At 45.1% G+C, this 23,294-nt stretch overlaps 1 protein-coding gene across 1 annotated transcript; it reads right to left on the bottom strand.

The window, feature by feature from the left end:
• Nucleotides 1-11,105: 11,105 nt before the first annotated feature.
• ATP6V1E1 (ATPase H+ transporting V1 subunit E1) lies at nucleotides 11,106-22,103 on the bottom strand. The gene is made up of 9 exons (XM_026052138.1): nucleotides 21,983-22,103; nucleotides 18,668-18,733; nucleotides 17,272-17,381; nucleotides 16,720-16,786; nucleotides 14,666-14,755; nucleotides 13,301-13,369; nucleotides 12,927-13,021; nucleotides 11,965-12,052; nucleotides 11,106-11,660 (listed from the first exon to the last, which is right to left on the bottom strand). Exons 1-9 carry the CDS (start codon nucleotides 22,013-22,015, stop codon nucleotides 11,598-11,600), a joined length of 681 nt encoding a protein of 226 aa, XP_025907923.1. The 5' UTR covers nucleotides 22,016-22,103; the 3' UTR covers nucleotides 11,106-11,597.
• Between the last annotated feature and the right edge of the window lie 1,191 nt (nucleotides 22,104-23,294).

The raw sequence follows: 23,294 nt of genomic DNA, 5'->3' as shown, positions 1-23,294 counted from the left end.
AGTTCTTTTCACCAAGAGAAGATTCCAGCAGAGAAAATTCCTATCCTGAATTTTACAGCAGGAATACCTATACAGATCTTTATTTTTTTCTTGGGAACCAAAACCACAGTCAGTGACCATGATAGGATTTTGTTTGAGGCTGGTTTGGGGGAAGAGCTGTACAGCGCATCACGGGGTCAGAGCTACTTCTTGATGCCCTCCTTGCCAGCAAAGTCCTCTTGCTCACAGGCTTCCAGAGTTACACTATGAGGTTAGTCACTCCATCACCTCATGAGCCCCCAGCAAAGAAAAGGAGGGCTGAGGACTCTAGGACAGCTCAGGAGGACCCAAAATAGAGACCAAAATCGTCTCTATTCGCAGAAATGTGGGGTAGGTGGGTGTGAGAATCAGAGAAAACAAGCAAACCAACAAACATATCTACTTAATTTCAAGGTTAAGGTTTTAGTATTTCTCCAGGTATGTTGCTCCCAGCCATAAGCCCAGTCTGAAGGTGCAGCGTGGTGGACGGGGGCACCTGCGTGGGTACATGTGCCCAGTGAACGATGCAGGTTTTGCTTTGCATGCTGAAGATGGCTGGGTCTCCCACGCACCAGTGAAAATTATAAACTTGTTCTGGACCCTAAAACAGACCTAGAATTTGGAGTCCTGAAGGCCCAGGACTCCCAGTGCCTGCAGAACAGCTGCCCTGGAGCGGTGAGACACGGGAAGGGGCCAGGGGGTCACTCCAGGCCCGGAGCCTCATTCCTTCCCCGTGGGCAGGGCTGCCCCCTCCTCCCTCGCCAGCACCTGGAAGCCACACATTCCTGCTGCTCCTTTCCCCAACTCCGCTTCCTAAGAGCCTGCCAGCATGGAGAGATCGTAAAAAGTTCACTGCCTTGTCACGAACGCGCCAACGCTTCCGGGGCCAGTGGGCACAAGTCGTTTGCAATTTCCTCAGGCCGCGACCTCTGTTTCGGCCGTAGCGGAGGGGCCGCGCGATCCATCAACGCGGCGGCCGCCTCGGCCAAGCCCGGCCAGCGCCGGGTGCCGGGTGCAGCTCGAGGGGCTTTAAAGGATCGGGACCCTGCGGAGCGGCCGTCTCGGAGCAGGACATGGAAGAGGTGAGAGAAGGGTGAGCAGTTGGCAGGGACCGGGCATGTTGGGGCTCAGATCTTCAGCACAACTGCTGGCTCTGGCCTGCTCCTGCCAGAGACATTGGAGAGAAAATCTACTTTAATTTTCCTTCTCAAGAGGCTTGCTGCACCAGCGCAGCCATAAAAGATTTTTCCTTTCTCTGGTGCCTAAAGCCAGCCCCGGAGCACCAGACCAGAGCTTCTCGCTTGCAGCAGGAGACGCCTGCAGACCTATGCCTGCAAAGCCCCAGCTGCGGAGCCTTCCTGGTGTTTTAAACTTGTGTGGGCTTGGGGAAGATCCTGCACCGCTACGTTTTGTTAGGAAAATCAGCTGCAAACTGGAACCATCCCCTGGGAAATAGCCCCCATTGGCATCTGCCTGTCTGCAAGGGCTCCTGTGGGGAGACGCGTGAGAAGAGCATCTGCTGCCTTGGGGCCGGCTGTCCCCTTTGAAGACCTACCTGCATATGAAACACATCTGCCCCGAGGAAACGCAGCCTGTGCATACCGGCCTGCCCCGCTCCCCTTGGCAGCACGCCTCCGAAATCCCCTCCCGCTGGTCTCCGCTTCCCTAGGGAAATGCATCCTACCAGCACTTCCCCGCTTCCACACAAAGGTTCCCTGGGGAAACCGCTCTTGTGCAAACGCCCCTGGTCAAGCTCAGGGAGCAGGAGGTGTAAGGTCAGGAGGCAGGATTGCAGCGTGTCATCTGGCACCTCATGTCAGCACCAAGCATGGGCTTCCAACATCCAAAACAGCCGCCTTAGCCCAAGCCCTTGTGCTGGAACTAGCATCCCTATTTCTTTGCGTATTTGTTGAGAAGGAGTTTTGTGCTGATTTCCAGGCATGGCAGCCCACAATGTGAAAAAAAAACCCACAAACTCTTCACTGATCAAGGATCTGCTGAGGAGCAAGGGGAAGAGCAGGAGGGACGGGGCTTTTCTCTTACACCTCCTAAACTGAAATCCTTGCACTGGCTGAGGCGGGAGGCACATCTCTCAGTTAGGAGAAGGAGAGGAGAGCAGAGCACAGGCTCTCCATAAGGAAGAACCCAGAGCAGCACAAGGAAGTGTTTCCTGGTGATGGGAGCCCTCCGCTGTGAAATGTTCCCCTGGGGCAGGGGGTGCCTCACTCAGCATCTGCTGCTGAGTAGGGTGGTGGGGTCCCCACGAGATGACCTCCTGGGGGCAATAGGAGATACTGCCTTTCCAGGCGAAGAGAAGCAAACCAGCCACAGACCAAGCGTTGGTGTGTTGGCCGTAGGAAGGGTTTGCATTCCTGGTGCAACTCTGTAGTCACCTCAGTCAGCAGTCGTAAGGTTAAAACCAAAGCAAGGGGAGATGTCCATCTACCAGTAGCTCAGCCCAGATGCTGCATTACTGAAGTGAACCACAGAATCACAGAATGGTTAAGGTTGGAAGGGACCTCCAGAGATCATCTAGTCCAACCCCCTTGCTCCAGCAGGGACACCCAGAGCACAGGGTGGCATACAGGCAGGTTTGGAAGATCTCTAGAGAAGGAGACTCCACAACCTCCCTGGGCAGCCTGTGCCAGGGCTCTGTCACCCTCGCTGTCAAGAAGTGTTTCCTTAAGTTCCTGTGGAACTTTTGGTGCCTCAGCTTGTGGCTGTTTTCTCTAGTCCTGTCGCTGTCCACCAGTGAAAAGAGGCCGCCCCCTCCTCCTCACTGCCTCCCTTGAGGTATTTATACACGCTGATCAGGTGCCCCCTCAGCCTCCTCTTCTCCAGGCTGAACAGGCCCAGCTCCCTCAGCCTTTGCTCATAGGGCAGATGTTCCAGGCTCCTGATAATCCTCGTAGCCCTGCGCTGGACTCTCTCCAGCCACTCCACATCCCTCTTGTCCTGGGGAGCCCAGAACTGGACACAGTCTCCAGATGTGGCCTCACCAGGGCTGTGTAGAGGGGGACGAAAAATGCCAAGCTTTACTCTGCTCCACCAGTTTTTCCCCCGGCACTTTTCCTTAGTGGCAGTGTCTCCTGAGGAAGCAGGAGGCTCTCATGAGCCGCAGGGCACTGAGCCGAGTGGAAGGCAATCCTCTCTGCTGGGGACTGGCCCAGGAGGAGAGGGGGAGATGAGGGATGACCCTGTTCTGTGGTCAACTGGGGGGAAGTGGGAATGCCCAGCGAGATGTGGCAGGTGCCTTGGGGACTCTGGCACTACAGAAAGAACCTCTGGTACAGGAGAAGAGCGGTCACCATCAGACATATGGTGCTTGTAGAGCATGGAAAAGCAAAGGCTTTCCTCTCCACAGCCCTTCCCTGAGCCCCAGCAGCTCAGGACGCATCCTGCCGAGGCTCCTCTGCTGCCTCAGGAGTCCCTGTGCACCTCCGATGCCTCCCTGCAGGACAGGTTTCCCCAGGACATGCACACAGCCTGTCTGCCCTGGAGGACAAGGGACATTTTATAACCTGCATTGCCCTCCAGGGAGACCCCATCTGCGGTCAGGAGAGGGTCCTGCGGCCTTTCCTGTCAGCCTGCTGGACCCCTAACTCCATATCCAGATCACCGTACTTGGCCAACCAGTCCCTGCAGGGAGCCTGAAGGGCTCTCTCCCATTGCCATGGCCCGGGGAAAGGAGTCCAGCCTGATGTCAACCCTACGTGGCCTCCCGGGCAGAAAGGCAGGCCCATTTCCCACCCGGCTGGTGCTCAGGTGCGCGAAGCCATCGCGTCCAGTCATCCCACGTAGCTGGCACTTAATGAAAAGGGAAATACAGGATGAAAAAGCTGCGATTAATAAAGAGCAGTAAAAGCGATTAGAGGCAGGGAGACATGGTAGTGATCTATTAAATAAGCTACAGCGAGAGGCTGGTTGCTCCAATTTACTTTACCACTCCAGATGACTCAGCAAGAAGCCACTCAATGGGAACAAGAGATGAACAATTCAAACGGGATGGCAGCAGACACTTCATGCCTCCCTGCATAGCCCAGGTGAGTCTGGGGAACTTGCTGCAGCACGATGGTATTGGCAAAGCTGGCGTAAGGACCTTTTAAATTGTTTCTTTTTATAGATTAGTACTTTTTTTTCTAGCTTGTAGCAGTAGTTGCAGCTATTCTGGGAAAAAAAAAATGAAAAATGCAAAGATTTTATCCCCTGAGTGATGTAATGAGCATCGCTCTAGGTCAGGGGCAATTTCTTCTCACACATTGCAGCAGAGCTCCCTCCTTGCAGGTGATTGCGGCAGGCAGGACACCAGTGCCCAGTGGCATTAGCCAGTTTGGATGTTCCCACCCCAAAACTGCAGTGGTTGTATTTGGACCTTGCCGTTCTGACATCATGCCTCCTCCTACGGACAATTCCTATAACAGGGACTTCTCTGACACTAGCAAACATCCAGGGGAGAGCAGCAGAGCGCCCCACACATTTGTCATGTTTCTGGAGCCTGTGGAGCCAAGGGTACGTGGAGAAGTTTGGGTTTCCCCCTGGAGCACCTCCTTGCACTGGTGGGCACACGGCACAGGCAGGACTGTGTGGGGCAGCTGTGCACACAGGGTCGGGTGGCTCCTGCCTTTGAGCAACCCAGCTAAGGGAAGGGGATACTCATTAGTGAGCAAGTGACTAAATAGTTGCTAAATGACTCAAGCTGATGTCAAAAAAATGATGTGATCCCAATAGACTTATCTAATAGGAAGCCTTTCTAACTAGAGTGCAAGCTGTGGAACTCAGTGTAAGGAGATCCTTCAAGCCACTGAAATATCTTTTTTCTCTTTTTTTTTTTTTGACAAGAAAGTATTTCTGTGTATAAGAAAAGCATGAAATAATATCCCAGCTCTCGTTAACACAAACTCTGCCAGCTTCATGCCTTGAAGCTGATCACCAGCTGCAGTGGGGTGGCTGTTTCCTTTAGTCCTGCGGAGCAGCAGCACCAGCCTGGGATGTTTTTATGCCCGGAGGCAGCAGAGGCCACTGTTGGAGGCTCCTTTCCAACATAAGGGCGGCTGCTTGCGGGCGAGGAGCTGGGGAGCAGAGGGGCCAGGGCGCTGTGTGGCCGGGACAGTGTGTTTGTGCCCCGTGGTGCTCCCCGTCCTGCGGTCCTGTGCAAGAAGCTGGTGCCAAAGAGGGAGCTGGTGCCTGGGAGCTTACACAGGGCTTGCTGCGGGTGGCTGCTGCCCCCTGAAGATGCTGGAAACCCTCCAGGAGGGTTAAGTGAGACCTGGTTCGACATGGGAGGCGTGAAGGGAGGTCCAGGCTGCTGCTTGGGGCCGGGTCACAAGTTCCCCTGGTGCAGGGATCCAACCCTCAATAAGGCCTTTGTGTCCCAGGGAGGTCTCTGCAGCTCCCCGCCACTCTCAGGGCCTCAGGGCAGCAGGAGGGTTGTCTGGGACATGACCTAGACAGCCCCAAAAGGAGCCACCAGGCTCCTGCTGTCCCAGCAAGAGTCACCACCATTTGCTTTCAGATTTCGGAGGTGAGAGCAAAACTCCCTGGGCAGGAGCGTGCAAGGAGTGGCTGCAATGTTTCTTGGCTCAACCATGTGTACGTTTGGGAAAATACCCATGTCACGTTTAACCAGAGGACTAGTAAGCTTGTGCTCCTGCTCCGGAGTTGTGCTGGGCCTAGCTTGCAGCTTTGAGCTGCGGCTAAGGAGCGGTGAGGGGCTCCACAGCTCTTAGGGAGCCCTGAGCGGGACGCAGCCACTTGCTCCAGCTGCTGTGCCAGGACAGCTCCGCAGAGCCAGCACAGAGCCCATTTTCCTTCTGAAAGGGCCCTTTGCGGGGAGAAGGACACGGAGACTCCACCGCAGGGAGCAGTCGGCAGGAGGGTGAGTGGGAACCCCGCTGATGCACCGTGCTGAAGAGCCTGTGTGGGCCACCAGCATCCCGCAGCAGGAGCCTTCAGCACAGCCCAGCGCTGGGATCCCTTCGCAGCCCTTGTGCCTTCAGCACCTCCGGAGTGCACGTGTCCCCCCAGGAGCTGCACGCCCGGCAGCCTTGAAACATGCTGGAAGAGCTGGCCAGGGAAATGGGGCACCCGGCAAGGGACGGCCTGCGTGCTGCTGTCGGCTTTGCTCCGTGCCCCTGGTTCCCCATCTGCACAGGAAGGTCTGAATGCGATGCCAGCCTCATCTGGAAAATGCTCTGCCAAAGACTAATGTTGTGGAGCAGGACGAGTTAGAGACTAATGCTATAAAGCCAGAGTTGCTCAAATAAATAAAACAGTTGTGCTCCCCATCCCTCTGTGAGCTGAGTCTGTATCTGAAGTCTTTCGTTTGAAAAACTATGGATGTTTCCGCCACTAGGAGGTGGTAGGTAGGGATCTAAAATCCTGGCCAGGCACGGTGCTGGCAATGGGTGCAATGCCAGGTAAGCAGGCTCTGCAGTCACTGGGTGCTTACGGAGGCACCGCGGTGGCCAGGGACTGTCTGGAAAAGGAGCTGGCCTCGTGCAAATAGATGCTCCAGGGCCTGGAAATGGTGGAAAGGACCTAGGGACCTTACCAGTTTCACTATATAAAACAAACCTTTCACAATACATTGGGTGCAAGGTACCTAAAGCAAGGTGGGTTTGTTTCCCATAGTGTAACATAGGCTGCAAAATGCCCTTTGCTTGGTGTAGGTTCACTATGATTTTTAACCTGAAAAACGCCTCTTTACAAGTGTTTCTCCTATTTTATCTATCACAAAACCAAAGAAGCAGTATAGGATCCTCTAGCAGAAGTTTCTAGGGTTTTCCCCGATGGGAAGGAGCTTCCCTGTCCTCCAAGGTCCTTCTTGTCGCAGCCCATTCCCTGCAGACGTGTCTGAAACACAGGACGGGGCTGCCCCTTGTCCCTGCTCCACCTCTGAGCTGCCGCTCGCGGACGGCGAACAGAGCCAGGCCAGGCTGCAGCCGGCCCGGGCTCCAGCTCCAGGCTGCACACTGTTCAACAAATTACAGAGCTCTGTAGAGCGCTCCGAGTCAGCCCTGGTTCACGTAGCCAAGGAAGACTCTTTGGCTGAAGTTTCCTTGGGCAGAGCTCCCATTTCCTTTTCTTTTCTTTATTTTTTATTTTATTTCTGTTCTTTCATTGCAATTTCTTCAGTATGAAAGGATAATTTTCTCTTAATCTCTCAGATTATTTTTGGAGCACGACCTGGCTCCCCTTAGGCTGTGGCTCCCCTCAGGGTATCCCCCTGGTTCTGCAGAGGTGGATGTCTCTGGATTTATTTTGATGCCTATAATGCCCGTGTAAGATATTTTCTATAGGCATTTTCAACAGGGATTGTATTTTTCTGTTACTTCTTTCTGGTGTCATCACTGAGGACGGAGGCAGACCACAAGGCGCAAGGTCCCCTTCCACCGCTGGCTGCTCGCTGGCTGTGGCTGCTCCGGATCGTGGGCCTCCCCCCGGCCATAGCCAGGCTTTCGCTGCACACGCAGACGTGGGGCAGCACCAGGCTCCCAACAGCTGCCCTTAACTCCCTTCTCACCTACCCTCAGCATGGTTTCTTCTTCCCCTCCCTCTTCCCTCAGACTCTGACCGGCTGCCAGGGATCCCTGAGGCCTCGGCTTCCGGGCGCAGCTACCGCCGCCGTTGGGAGCAACGTCCTTCTGTTCGGGGCTTCCTCGCCGGGCAGCCGCAGGCCTCCTCCCCACACACAGCCCCACGGTGGACTCGCAACAAGACCCGGCTACGTTTTCATCCCAGACTGGCTCTGAGAAACAAGCTGAGCTCTTCGGTAGCCTCCTCGAGAACTCTCTTTATTGGTACCAGTTTTCTGATGAGCAGCACTTGCCTCGCAACAGCCTGTTCAGAGTTTTGTTTCAGAACTTACAGCTCTATCAGCCATCAGTGGCCTAATAAAGCTATGCAGCCTTCAGTTCTCATGAACTTTCTGCTTGTTTTCTTCCTGTCTTTCTCTCACCTTGACACTTGTGTGCACCTCCAGGGACCATTCACACAGTTATGTGTCTCTCCGATTAATACTAATACTTCCCTGTGTGAAAACTCAATGCTAAAAACGGAGTTGTGACTCACATGTGCAGTAACGTTTTAAGTCCTCTACTACTGATTACTTAGTGCCAAACCAGCTCCCAGATTTTCCAGTGTCAACTGTGCAGAACAAGTGCGGTGTTATCCAATTCCCTGATTTCTTCTCCAGCACTAGACAGAACAAACCCTGTACACTCCGTTAATCAGTGGTGTCCTGCCTCTACCACCACAGCTTAATTCTTTCACCTGATTTAATGCCTCCTTCGTTCTCCTCTGCTTTGTGGTCCATTTCTTATCGCACTGGTCGGGCTGAGGGTTTGTGTACTGCCCACATCCAGAGTAACTTGCAGCCCTGCAAAATGGTGGGTAAGGACCAAGAGGCTCAGTCATTTGCAGAGGACATCAGGTGAATCAAAGGCGACCAAAATTCTGCATCTTATTTATTTGAGCAGTGCAGCTTGAAGAGCAAAATAGTGCCTCTAACTAGGAACTAGTTTCCTAGGAACTAGTGCCTCTAACAAGGAACTAGGAAATCCTCCCAAAATGTTCCTTTTGTTTCTCATCCTTTATAAAAAGTTGTGTCCTAGCATTGAGGACAGACTTGGATGAAGACACAGCAAGTTCACTGACCATATTGGCTAAGCCTGGATTGCATATTCCACTTTTTCTCTGCATCTCTAAGGCAATAAAAATTTGCTAAGAGCCTCTGGTACCCAGGATGAGGGGTAAGGATGTTCCAGGCAACCCAGACACATTTCCGTATCTCAGACGTATTCTCTCATCTGGTTGCTCTGCGCATCCCGCATTAAAGCTGATCACTGCTTTCTTGAGAGGAATTGTTGGCCCAGGAGCGTGTTCCTGTCACAGCTGACGTGCCTCAAGCTGAGAGGGTGTGCAGTTTCACTAATCACCTGACTAAGCAAAAGTGCTTTTATTAGTGTGTGCGGACGATACCGCACCATTGCTCAGAGACTGCAGCAGACATGAGCTGCTCAGACCCTTTCTCGAGGCCTCTCCTGCTCCGAGGTACTGCCGCTCGAGTGGTTAACTAGCAAACTTCATCCTCCCTCACCTGAAAGCTGTCTCAAGGCTGCTCTTTTATATCGGAACCATGATGACAGAGGGTATTTCCTCCTGCTTCCTGTATGCTTCAAAAGAAGTGTTCACAAGATGAATGGAATATAATAATTAGCAACTCCAATATGCTTCACCGTGAGCTCCACAGTCAAACACTCCATTACTTTTTATTTTGCTTTTCAAAAATGCACAAGATGTGTTTTGTGAAGGTCTTTCTAGCTTCAAGGAGCAAGACCTCAGGCGGTGTACAAAGAAGCCCCCTGAGGCAGCTAAGCAGGCTTATGTTACTGACACCAGAGAAAGCCTTGATAATCTCGAACACAAATATTTTCTAAATTAAACCGACTGGATGATTATACTGCAATATTGCCCCTCATTGCAAAATCAGCTACAAGGGAATCAGATTGAGCCATGCATCTCTTTTTTTAGGCTGCTTTTAACTTATTCTGTTACTTTGGCAGTATACTTGGTACCATTACCTGTAGTAGTCTTCCAAGTGAAGCAGTACCACAAGCACGTGGCGTTATGGCTTGTGTGAAGCCTTCTCAGCGCATATGACCTACCAAAGATAGACCCTCCTTTTGTCTTTTCCCTCAATTTTCTACGCACAGACAGTACACTCGTTCAGAATTCCTGTACATAACCCTAATCATAGAGGAAATAAGTTCCCAGATAAGTTCAGCTGCATTTCAAAGGGCTAGTGCCTGTAAACAGCACAGAAACATGCACACGTGAAGGCTATTCCTTCCCCACAGTGTCACAAAGCAGCATCCTGTGTAGAGGCAGGACGCTACCAGGTAAGTGGCCCCTGCAGTGATGGAGGTTGTTACAGTAACTAAAAGTCTAGAGCGAGTAGAACCTTCAGCTGGTACACTTGTTGTCCAGTCATGAAACAAGCTATGGAAAAACAAGTCACTAAAAAAAAAAAAAAAATACCAAATCATATGTATGTAGAAAGCAAGAATAGTTTGTAAGAGGGAACTGAATGCATTTCTTTTAGAAACAGATTTTATTACTTGCGATTTGAGATTTCCTTGGCTGTTAATCTCCATTTTAGACTAAGCAGCTAGTGAAAGGTTTATCTAACAATTAAAGGAATGTTCACCTCAGCTTGAAAAGAAAAGGTCTGGGGTTAAAAACAGTGTAACACAATGTTACTACACTGCCCATTAGTTGTAGCAAGTAGCATATATTCTTCATGGCACAATGTGAAAACCCAGCTCTTGACTGTGGTACTTACAGACACAGTCTTTAAAATACACTCAAGCACTAAATAATTTTGTTTGTTTGTTTTAAAGAGCTGAAGAGTAGGACTTACAGTACTCTGGCAGTGAGTTGCAGTGTGGAAAGTCACCTCAGGAGTTTCTCACTCCTATGCCATGCAAGGTAGAGACAATATCGCCACACTTCAGTGGAAAAGGAGGAGGAAAAGGAGGAGTGTTCACACATCTTAACAGATTACGTGGTGAAAACAGTTGCTTTGCTTAAACTTTAAGGTGTTAAAGGTTAATGATGAAAGAATAGCTGCAAGAGGTTGCTGTTGCTCCTCAAATCCTAAAATACAATTTCTGGAGCAGTATGGCTGGGATCTCCTGCCCTGAGGCAACCAACTTACAGTGGAGATGCAACAACAAACACAATTCATTTTAAGTAGTACAGCTGCATTACAATTTTATGAAAGACAGTGGAGGAATTAAATAGAAAGTCACATACTCATTTTAGCACAGAACAAAGTTCATCCTGGAGTCCCTTACTTAGAGTGCTAAGCTAAGTTCTAAACCTACCTGAGCAAAGAGCAGTGGCAGTACTCATTCCTTTTCAATTCCACCTTCACAGAACAGCTGTCACACAAACCCCATAAATAGCAAGTTCTTATACTCACAAGACCCTTCTTCAAGGTCACTAGCAACCAACCACATGGAAGCTACAAAGAATTCCATACACACATGAATTTTTATTTTAATAAATAAAGTTTTACACGCTCAGGCTTTGTTTTTTTCTTTAAATCACATATACAGAACAGAAACTGTGCCTGATCAATTACATGAATTAAACTATTAACCTTGGGAAGGAATGCACACCTTCTGTAACACCGAAGACCTTAACTGGAAAGGGACTTCTCAAGGGCAGCATAGCAATTTACTTCACAGATTAGACAATTTGAGAAAGACGTGGCCAAAGCTAAGAGAGTGACCCTAAGCGGACCACTTGTCTTTATAGCACCACAACAGTGCAAGGCAAGCCAAGAGCCCTCCACCTTCTAGTGTCACTTCTGGATGAGTATGTATGTCTTCATGTCCTCTGAGCAATGAACCATGAGTGGAGAGGCTAAGCACAGCAGGTATGCAAAATTATTCCATTGATAAACAGATATTGGATGACACAGTAATGTTATACTTCAAGATTTTAAATCAGCAGGTGCTTTTGCATCCCTTCAGTATGGCAGTGGAACAGAGCCCACCTTCTTTCCTAGAGGTTTAGTCCAAAAACTTCCTGTTGGCATTAGCACCAAAGAGTGCCACTCTGATTTCTGGCATCATCTGTTAAGAGAGAGTAAATCTGAGCTGTATTTAATGTGCAATACAACTGTTGCACATTCTATTGCATGTGATAACTGTGTGATAACTAGGTTAGCGTTCAAAATTGACATGGCAAAGTTGCATTTGTGATAAAAAAAACACAGGCGATAGTTTCCTTTCTTTCTAAAAAACTTCTTGACATGCATGTTGAAATCTGACCCCACATGGTATTGGGACTGTTGCTACACTGGCAACAGCAGCATTTAACTGTAAGACAGCACTAAATAATTATTTCTCGTTTACCTTCGTCAGGAGTCAAACTCACCTGCTGGGCTACAAGATCCAGGCGACTTTCCAGGGTATTGGAAACCTTAATTTTGCCATCACTGTTAAAGATTTCAACGCCTCCAGCACTAGAAAGGAAATAAGAAAATAAAAGAAACGACAAGCATAATACATCTCAAAGCCATAGTGTAACAGAGACATTATCCTAAATCCCTTCTTAAGGGAACATCATATATACATATATATATATATGTATATGTTAGAACCCTTTTTTTTTTTTTTTTTTAAATAAAGGACATCTTAGTAAGATGGTACAAAGAGATACAGTGAAGCAGTACTGCAAAGCATCCTTAGAAGTTATTAGAGACCACAGCTGCATAAAAAGGTCCTTATTAACATGTTCAAAATACAAGTGGAGCTACAAAATTTGTCATTACAAAAGAAAACTTCAGACTTGGAGGTTTCAAATTTTCAGAAATGAAAAATTTCCAGCAAGATGTTTTGTTTCCTCACACATAAAAGAAAAGATAGAACAAAGGTATCTATTCTAAAAGTAACTATGTTCTTCATTATACTACATGGGAATAAAGCCTTGCAGATCTAGTGGCATAAACCTCATGCAGTGAACATGGTGTTAAACACCATATATTCCTCCTTATGACTTGAACACATAGCTACATCTGTCTTCTCCCGCTCTAAAATTCCAGTAGTTAAAGGTTTCTACCTACAGTTGTTCACTGTCTGCTTCATTATGTGAAACAGGCTTGTTTCACATTAACTCACATAACAGGTTGCACAAAACCTGTACTGACGTTGTGACAGAGGGTACTTGTCTATAGGAAGCTGCAGAATCTGCAGAATTCACACGAAGTGCCAAACTGTGCTAGACATTTTATGTGATTATTCCATACATGATTTTCTGCAACTTCCAGAATAGCAGCCCTTGCCTTAAAAAGAGGCATTAAGTTAGTGCTCTGTATAAAAGACTTTCATTTTCCTTACATGTCCTCTGGCAGAAAGTTGTCTTGGTCAATGTGAACATCCACATCTCTCTTTGTGGCGTTTTTGTAGATGGGAATGCTCTTCTGTACAGCAGCCTAAGATACAAAATAAACATCTAATTCAGTGCTGATGCATTATTTACTGAACAATTTTTTATTCTCAATATTGTCGTAATGTCTAAAACTTCCTAGGTAATAATCAAACAGGTAAGTGATCCCCAACTTGAAGAGCATACTTGTCCTCTTCCACTGTATTTGCAGCAAAAGTCCTTTATTCATTTACATATCACACAGATAGGATTTGGGCAGGAAATATTTGCAATGATTTTCGGCACTCAGTGTATGGATATTTTCATTTTATTCTAAGTATCTTACCTTAACCATGGGGAGATCCTGTTTCCTGCACCGAACAGCTATTCTGGGCTCAAGCAGCTGATAGAATCCCTGCACAAGATAACCGTTACAGTATCAGAAAATTCGTATTTTCATCGTCTTTGGATTGTTTAACCCCAAGAAAGGACAGGAGCTGACCGAACGGATAACTGAAGAGTGCCACCACTACCCTCTTTTGTTTAGTAAAGGTGCTCTAGTTCTTTGGTTAGGTGTTCACCTTACAGAGACATTCAGAGATACCACCAAAACCTGGGAAACCCAAAAGAACCTATAATTACATATGATGCATTTCCTGCACTAGCTACAAACCTGGAGCTCAAGCATAGATCTTAGGAGTGAATTGCCCACGTTACATACACATATACATAACGACCGCTGCTTTGTAACTCAACTGAGCAAAATGCCAAACTGACATTCTCTAAAACAGCCCTTAATTAAGGCACACAGTTATTTTCATGTGTCTGTTCTAATAACCCCTCTCTTGCAGCTGCTGGGGTAACACATAAGCACTGAAAGAGGAGCTGATCCCTTATTGCATCAGATCTAATGAGCCATGACAGATGGGTCCAGCTTGCAAGGATCAGACAGGTTTGTTTGATGCACAGCAACACTGCAGGCCAGACCTAAATATGGCAATGAAACAACAGTACTGAATTTGAAAACAAGCTGGGAGGGAGCACTATTAAAAATTCTCTGCCATCAAACTGAAGGGGGTAGAGCTCGTGCCCTATTTGTATGTGGTCCCAAGAAAAAGGACTAATTCACACCAGAAGGTGGCTCCAGCGGGCACAAAACCCACAAAGTGCAGTAAGATTCCGGCCAACATTTAAGTTTGGGGACTAGAAGATGGTACTCCAAGTCCATGTAAAGCCTTGTTCTGTGTTTTCTATGTCTATCGCAAATGTATGCTGTACTACAGTGAGTTTTGTCAAAGCCGGGACTTGTAAGTCTCAAATGCTTGAAAGTTTTTAAAAGCAGAAGACCACCAACTTCTATGTTAGGAGAAACAGCTTTTAACAAAGATATGTATGAGAAGCTCTTTGTACTGCTTATTATAGAAGCCTAAAGTGTTCTCATTTTGTCTTGTTTGTGCATGTTGCAATGTATGCAATTGTTCTTATATCAAAAGCCAAACTGCTTTTTATACCAAGTTTTGTACCCAAAGTAACAGCCACAGACTTCCTTGTGCAAATTCCAACTGAGCGGTGTATAAAATTAACCTCCCCAGGAATATTTGATCGAGACTTCATACAATAACTGTAACCACTAGAGTTGGTTGACAACTAAGGACAGATGCTTAGGAGGCCAAGGCTTCTATCAACTATTTGTTACGATTTAAATATTTACCTGTAGAACGAGTCCATCCAGCAGTGTTTGGTACCTGGCAGTATCCTTCACCACCTTGGCAAGTCTCTGCTTGGCCTCATTCAGCAAATCCTATACTCAGAAGAAATCAGATCAGTAGAGCCCATCTGGTTGGCATTTGGTTTCATGCCTACCAACTTTCTGTACTCCTAGCATGGCTATCACACCCTGCCAACACGTAAGGGTACGCTCCAGCTGGTGCTCATCCAAGCTAGACCTTAATCTATGTGCACAACAATATCTCTTCTGAAAGTTCCCCCCTCATCTTGGTTTGAGACCATTGTAACAAGACAATAATCCCTTCTTCCATGGAAAAGTGAGAGCTCAGTAGTAAAGGCCTAGTATTTATAAAACTATTTCAGATGGACAAAATAAATATCTTGTAAATCTTTGCCTAACAAAGTTGCCTGAATAACTGATTTTCCAGCTTTGTGATCAAAGACATCTAGCCCGTCTTTATATCCAAACCATTCTGTTTAGGCATTTTATTTTTAAATCTAAGTAAATGTAAATGAACACCTAAATGTGAAAGGTTAGTTTTAACTTCAAATACCTTTAATTTGAATATCTTTATTCAGGAAATCTGTATGAGTTTTGAAGAAATTTTATTCAACTCAAACATAACTCCCAGAACTGAACTATTATCACATCTTCTTCAGACAAAACAATAGCATTATTTGGTTAAAAAAAAAAAGTTTATTTAAAAAAAAAAAGTAATTATTTATAGAAAAAAAAGGGAATTATAATCCTACTTTTTTTTTTTTTTTAAAAAAAAAAAACATAAATAAAAAAAAAAAAAAAATTTTTTTTTAAAAAAAAAAAAAAAAAAAAAAAAAAAAGTATTAGCTGCCCTGCCTCCAGATGACTAAGAGGAGAGGACACGTTAACAGAATCAGTACTTAAATGCAAGAGTACCACTGATCCACATCACTGTCAAATCTGGCAATATTGTCCTTCCTGGAGTAACATGGCATTTCTGGAAATGCTCTTCTCTTGTTCATGAAGGAGGCTAAAGATCTGATAAGGGAAAAATGAGCGTGCAGCATGTGACTTAAAGTGTTTTAAAATGAGGAAGAGTGTTATGCATTATTCAGAACGCATGAGGTTGAGTCAGCTGATAAATGAGGAAGAGACTACCCAGCAGAGACTATCGCAACAGAGTGAACACTCTAGCCACCCACTTGCCTCCCCTCTACAAAAGCAAACCAAAAGAAATTAAACCAGATTTAAAGGAGCAATTAAGTGGCAAGTTCCTAGCCTTTTTTTTTCCCCAAAGGACATCGACATGAACAAAATAATCTTTTTTTTTTAAGTTTCATTTTTTCTCTGCTTCTCCAATAGCTCAACAGCACCATCTAGCTAGAACAGGGAACATTTACATTGCTTCTGAGATGGGACAAGGAAGCTGTAAAAGAGATCATGGAAAACTTGCAAGTGTATCATGAGCAAAATGGGAATATGCTGCATGCCATGTTAAACACAGTAACATTGAACATAGACTACATTTAGTCTGAACTGGTAAATGATCTCTCACCCCATACCTGTCACATGCAAGAATCAGAAATAACTTCAGAGGTACTAGTGACTGCTAATGGAAGTAGAACCAACTACTTTGTGATGTTTTAAGCCTACTTAAGCAGCTTAAGTGATGCCACGCTAGCTTTAATGCATAACTGTTACTTCAGGCAAACAGCACTTCAGTTCTACACACTGTTATGCAAAAGAGAGTTCCTGATCTTTGAGGAAATAAACTATTGCCCAAATTGCAAGTATAACTGCTACTTGCCACACTGCTGGCAGGGAGCTGTATTTGCCTAAAAGAACAGGACATTGAAACAGAGGATGGGCTGAAGTTGATTAAAAAGATGGCCAATATTTAACAAAGTTTCAGAGCGGCTGGGAAAGCTATTTTTGTGTATTGAAGCAAATTGCTCGACCATAAACCATATTTTTGTTTGGAGAGTGGTAAGACCAAGATTCCTAACACACAGCAGGAAAAAAAAAAATCTCCGTATCTTTAATTCAGAGATACTTACTGCAATAAGGTCATCCCTTGCCTTTAGGACTCTCAGTCTTGCCTGATTCATTAGGTTGGACATCTGACTGCAATATGCATGGGAAAGTTGAATCAATCCACCAAACTCTGAACACTGGTATTAGAATTACTATGTTTAACTGCACCCTTTGCATTTAAAGGTAACAATTCTACATATTTAATGGCAAGTCTGTTGACTTGTCTGAATTTGTTTCTGAACTTCCACAAATGATTACAAGGCAAAACCATCTCCTTCAATAAAGGCCCGCCAAAAACAAAACCTAACAGGATCGTTAGTCCCAAGGTGACACGCCAGTGCAGAGCTTTATACAGCAACGGCATATGGAATAGCATATTCTTTCACCAGACCTCTTAGCAGTTATACTATTGTAACTCCTCTTTAATAGTTCCCCCAGAAATATTAAAAATAAAATTAGTAGCCAATTATTAGCTACAATTTGTCCACTTCCCAAGGAAAAGCAGTTTATTGTATAATCAGTTGCAAGCTGGTAGCTCAAGTTCTGAAGTTGACCATCTAACTTAAGCAACTTACATTTTCTTTTGCTGTTCAATTTGTTTCTCCTTCTTTTCATAATACTCCATGATCTTCAGCCTCTGTGTTTGAACAAGGCGACCCTTCTCAATGTTGAACTCTTCTTCTGCCTAGAGTAAAAATTAAATAACTGAGATGGAAATTGATTCCACAGGCTGAAACAAACAAACAAACAAAAAGAATCAAAATGAAATGGCTATGCTTTAACACATTCACAGATAAGATGGAATGAAAAAAATTCCTGGTTCTATATAAACAAAATATTTCAAGCCAGTATGTTTTTCCTAAAACCTTTGTGGCAAAGAAGCAATTTATTTTATCAGTGTCTGATGGGTCACGTTTCTCTTTGGGGTCCTCGTGCATATAATGATTGACTCTATATGTTATGCTAAAATGTTAGCATAGAGCTAAGAAACTAAATTCTCTTTTATCTGATCTTCAGGCCTGACTTTTATTTTATTTTTATTTTTTTTGTAGCCATAAAGGAGACAGAGTCTACACAAGTTCCTACCTAAAACAAGCTACTTAGTGTCGTTGAATTCCATGATTTTAAACAATGCTTAAGGAAGAAGAGTGATAGTGTAGGCATTACCTTTTAAGAAAGCCTAGCTATATAACATTTGAAAACACATGGGAAATTTTCATATTTATAACCGAGTATCCAATCTCAACTTCTGACTTGGAGATAGTCAAAAATACCTGCTTTAGACGCAATTAGATATTTGTCCAGAACAAAATGTTTATGGAAGATTAATACACACACATCCCGAGTCAAATACTAGTTAGTTTTTTTATATAATGCAAATTGGTAGGGTTGTAGGGCACAATTAATCCTCCTTTAGTAAACATCTGTATTCTATCACCACGTTCCTATTATGCTGATTCCCTTCTGAACTATCCCAAGTGAACAACTCTGCAAGTAATTCAACTCATGCCTTAATTTTAAATTTATGCTTTTCTTCCCTGTGATGCCCATTAATCATATCTAGAACTGAGTCTATGGGTACAGAAATTTAGATACAGCTACGAACTGGCTCACAGATCAGTGATGCAAAGTTATCTACTGGACATGGGGGAGGAGAGAGGGTCTTCCACTTCATCTACTGTATCACATGAACACTCAAATCTCATTTTACCCCTGCATATAGCTGCATACGAGTTCACATTTAAGCACTATAAAAGCTGACAAAAAGTAGCTTCAACTCATTTATCTTGATCTGTCAGAAGCTAATAAACACCCCATTTATTTAGTAGCATCATTTTGCTGGATAAAAAATTAAGCCCAAAGTTGTACCTTTCAGAAGTGTTATAGGGCGACTCTGCCTGCAGTTACCAAAATAGGACGGCAGATACAGCTCTCCTATTGCACCTACTGACATTGAACTACCATCTTTACCTTTGCATCTATTTCTTCAGCCTTTTCATTGGCTTCCTGCTCAATGAAAGCCATCATGTGCTTGATCTACAAGAAGAGAGAGAAAAGAAAACAGTTTCTATTGTGAAGGATTTCAATGAGAATTCATGGTTTCCTTTGTTCCACAAGAGGCTCCTCCAAACCTATTCCTTAATTCTTATAATAGTATTGCTTTCAAAGAAATTCAATTGAGTTTACAAGTCAAAAAATTACTTCAGTGTAGCACAGGCTGCAAGAAAGTCGATTTTTAATAATTCTGTACAATGCCATTTTACTGGATACCTTAAGAAGAATCTAATTAGAAGCACAACACAACTAGGCAAAATAAACTAAAGTCAGTTTGTACAAATGCAAGATTGAATTTCATTCTTTATTGAATGAGAACAGGAGTTTTTTATCCCCAGGAGTTTAAAAAAAAAATCCTCACATAACAAAATTAAGTAGTATAATTCTTACAACATTCACATGAAACATGGAAGATTAAATGTGCAGTCCCTGCTCTAAGCCAGGCCAGACAGTAGTTTAAATATCCTGGGCCTTCCATGCAAGATGAGTGTTTAAAGGAAAGAAAGGGGCCGCTGCTCCAACCTGGGCAGATGTGAACAAGTACCTTTTATAAGCAAGTGAAAGTTTTCTTGACACATGTAAAAACCTCTGTAGGAACCGACAAGGTCATGATCTTGTGACACAAACGTTCAATAAAACAAACACACAAACAACCTCCATTCTTCAGTTCAACTCTACGCGATTTCACAAAGTAGTTGCATACTTTTTGGAAGGGCTGGGGAATAAGAAGTCAGAGACAGATGTGCTATTTGATCAAGACCACATCAGGCATATCACATGCTGCTTTAAAGTGTAGTATGCATTAACACTTTATCCTTTAGTGGACCATAAGAGCCTACTGACTTTTTACTTATACTTAGGGAGGAGAAATATTTCTCAATCTGATCTGAACAAACTTGGATGAAAGATCCTATTTATATAGCCTCATGTTGAAATGAAGTATTTTAGAGAGAGAAAGGGGTGACAATGTGGAGATAACCCAGACACGCAGAGCAGTACCATGTCCACCTAAAAAACAGAAGTTAGCAAACAAGTAAAAGATTTTAAGCATATACAATGGATGAAGTAAATGAAAATATCTCCATTCTTAAGATCAAGTCAGAGATTCTTATTTAACTCCAGTTTGCAATATTTTTGTAAGTATGTCCACCTGCAATTTGAGCTTCTTACCCTGTTCATCTGATTAGATACCTGGTATATCCAAGCATGAGATCTACCTTTAGAAACCAGACAAGAAGCATTTTACAAATCATAAAAGAGGCCAATAAAATATGAGAATTTATTTTGTTGACTAGCTTAATGCTGAACTAAAGTTGTTTTTTGCTGTTTTTTGTTGTTTTATATATATATATATATATATATATATATATATATATAATTACAGCAGTCATCCTTATACTACTTTCCAGGTAGGTTCGTTTCTGAACTTTGGAAAAAAATACTTCAAGCAATTCCAGATGCTCAAGATATGTCCTCTGCATAAATTAGAGGAATAAGACATCAACAAAGTAATACGACATCCATTTTCCCATGCCTGTGTTGTAATAATAAACACCATCATTTCTTTTGTATTGAATGTTCTTCCTTCTTTTCACGGGAATGAGAAGAGCCCCTAAGTGAGACTTTCACATTTAAATACTTATTTTAATAAGGCAAGCAAAAGTATTTTTAAATGAGAGGCTAATTTCAAATGAAGTTAATACACTCTTTGCTGTGCAAAAGTTATGTACTAGCTTGATTGACCTTTCCATGGCAGGTTTCAGCTGTTAGAGTGGCTTTAACTAGAAATGACTAGCCAGATTACATACAAGAACCTGTAAGCCACTGTTACTGAAGAAAATAACCAAACCTATCAATGGGAAAAACTATATTTTAGTCAAATATAATTTCTAATGTGAAAATTATTGAAAGCACTAAGCAAGTGGTCACAGAGGATCATTTGCCAAGTCCACACTAGGATTTATACACAAGCAGAACTGAGCACGCTTATAAGCGATGTTCTCTTTTCCAGTTACCAGGTTCCTCGTAGCTTCAACATGGAAAAGCAATTATGGGAAGGTCACAGATGTGCATTTCTATTTGCATTATGTGTTTAGAGTACCTGTATACCCTAGCCTAGTACATGATCATTGAGTGAGACCACCCCAAAGTCCGCTTTATTGTTATAATCATCAAGGAAAAGAAAGGAAAAAAAAAAATTCTGCATTTGCAAATAAGGAACAGGAGAACATAATGTCACAAATCCTCTTGGAGAAAGGCAATCAACTGATTTTACTTTCAATGTGATGTTTCCTTGCCAAGAGACTATGTTTACTGAATGAGAAAGTGAGACACTAAGCACGGATGATGCAGAGGACATATGGAGCTTGACCAATCTGCCCATTGCCCACAACAAACTCCACTGACCAGCCTCCACTGGATTTGTGCAGTCTTTAACACTCTGCATCACCTTCAACCCAGCTCAGAGCAGCTTTTACAGGGAAAAACACTGTTTACTGTCAATAAGGACAGAATGTCCCAACTGGAGAAGGCATCACAGTCCAGGCTCTGGCCTTGTAGCTTTCCATTGCCAAAGAAACCAGGGTGCACTGTGCTGCTCAAGCAAAAGAAATGGGGGGGGAAAGGCATTCAAGATAGTTGAACAGCCTGTACAAATGTCATATTTATCCTTAAATATCCTTTAAATGGGCTTAAATGCCGCAGATTGCCTAAAGGCTATTCGTGATCTCTTTCATTACAGCCCGTCACGAGTTATTACCAAAACGCATGAGCAAAGTTCCTCCATGTGTAGCCACTAATGGAAAGAAAAATCAACTCCATCAGAAGCTGACTTTATTTCTCCCAAAGATTTCCAGCAAAGGCCTTTCCTCTTTCTCCTTGTCTTCATAAGGGAGTATGGCAGCAGACCCTCCTCAGCAGCCAATGCGGTAGTCAGCCACGGGATCTGCTCCCAGCAATGACTGCTGCTGGAAAGGAAGGCACTATCTCTCTGCCTCCAGCCAGGCCTCTTCCAAGGACAGCCCTGCCCACATCCTGGAAGCGGCCTCGAGGGAAGCTCTGCCGCCACCCCCGGAGCCTCCAGGTTCGGTTCGGTTCGGTTCCATCTCGTTGTCTCCCTCCCTCCCACGCATCCCCGGCCGGGCCTTGAGGAGCACACAGAGTCAGCAGCAGCCACCGCGCTGCCCGCTCCGGGGGCAGGCTCCCGCCCGGGCACGACCTCGCAAGCGGTACCTGCTTCTGGACGTCGGCATCGCTGAGCGCCATGATGACAGCGGCGGCGGCGGCTCGAGGACCGACCGTTGGGACCGTTGGCGACAGCGAGTGCAATCAAATCCGGTTCGGGTCACAGCTGTTGCTGCCGCCGCTGCGTCATCGCGCCCCGCCCCCTCCGCGCCTCCCGGCCAATAGGAACCCGGCCGGCGGCGGGGTCCGTTGGGCCTCGGGCCCGCAGGCCGCCATCTTGTGGCGGCGCAGGGTTCGGCTTGCACGGGTGGCCGCCGTTGTGGCAAGGCTGGCGTCAGGAGCGCTTTGAGGAGCGCTGAGTGTGAAAGAAGGAATAATTTTCCCCTGTTAGTTTTAAGGACTTTAGCTGGCACGGTGTGCCAAATTCTGAAAAGTTGCGTTTAGCTATTCAGGTTAAATGTGAAGAAAAATTTGCTCATAAGGCCTTAAAGGGGATGTTTTCTTAGCGACTTAGACTCCTCGTCACAGGAGACTGTGGTATCTCAAAGTCACATTTGGCTGTCAATTGTACATGGCTGCAAAATACTGTTTTTTTTTTCTTCATGTTTAGATTGGCAGCATGTGATGAAACTGCTTTTTTTAACACACAAATGAGATGAGGGGCAGCATTGAGGACGATGAAGAGTAAAGTACAAAGAGGAAACAGCAAGGGGAGGGGAAAAGTCTGGATAATAAAAGGGAGGTAGGAGGTCAAGGACTTTTAGGTGGAAACCATTTAGTCTTGTGATGAGCAACTCAGTTTGGTTTTGTACTTCTGTTTTTAACAGTTACAGCCCTAGCTTTTCATTACGGAAATAAACTGTGAGATGCAAAACCTATTTTTATTACCTTTTATCACTTTACAGTCACAAAATGCTTGGGTCTACTTTCAAACACCCAAAACCCCCAAACAAACAAAAGTGCACTGATTCTTCAAGAATGCTATTACCACTCATTGTTCCCCAACTGATTTGAATATTTTAAGTGGTCTTCACAACCTACAACATGATTGGCTCTTAACAAGAATCATCTTCCTCAGCGCTGCCTGTACTATTACCAGGGAAATTAAAACACATCACAGAGGAGTTTCTTGGGCGGTATTTGTCATGCCCGTGGGTTTTTTCCGGGCTTGTTTCTATTTATTTATTTGTTTTACCGGGGGAGTCTCGCACATGGCGGCGGCCCCTCCCGCCCCGCTCCCGCGTCACGTGCCGTTACGGGCAGCCACGCCCCCGCCGCCATGACAGCTACCGAGGCGGAAGCTGCTTCCGGCGGCGGCGGCGGCGGACGGGGGGGAAGTCACGTAGCGGCAGCGCCCTCC

The sequence above is a fragment of the Nothoprocta perdicaria genome, unplaced genomic scaffold (genome assembly GCF_003342845.1).
Source record: "Nothoprocta perdicaria isolate Ctin4 unplaced genomic scaffold, notPer1 scaffold_84, whole genome shotgun sequence".
NCBI lineage: Eukaryota > Metazoa > Chordata > Aves > Tinamiformes > Tinamidae > Nothoprocta > Nothoprocta perdicaria.
Note: the sequence above shows the minus strand (reverse complement) of the source record. Positions and strands in the feature narration are given on the sequence as shown.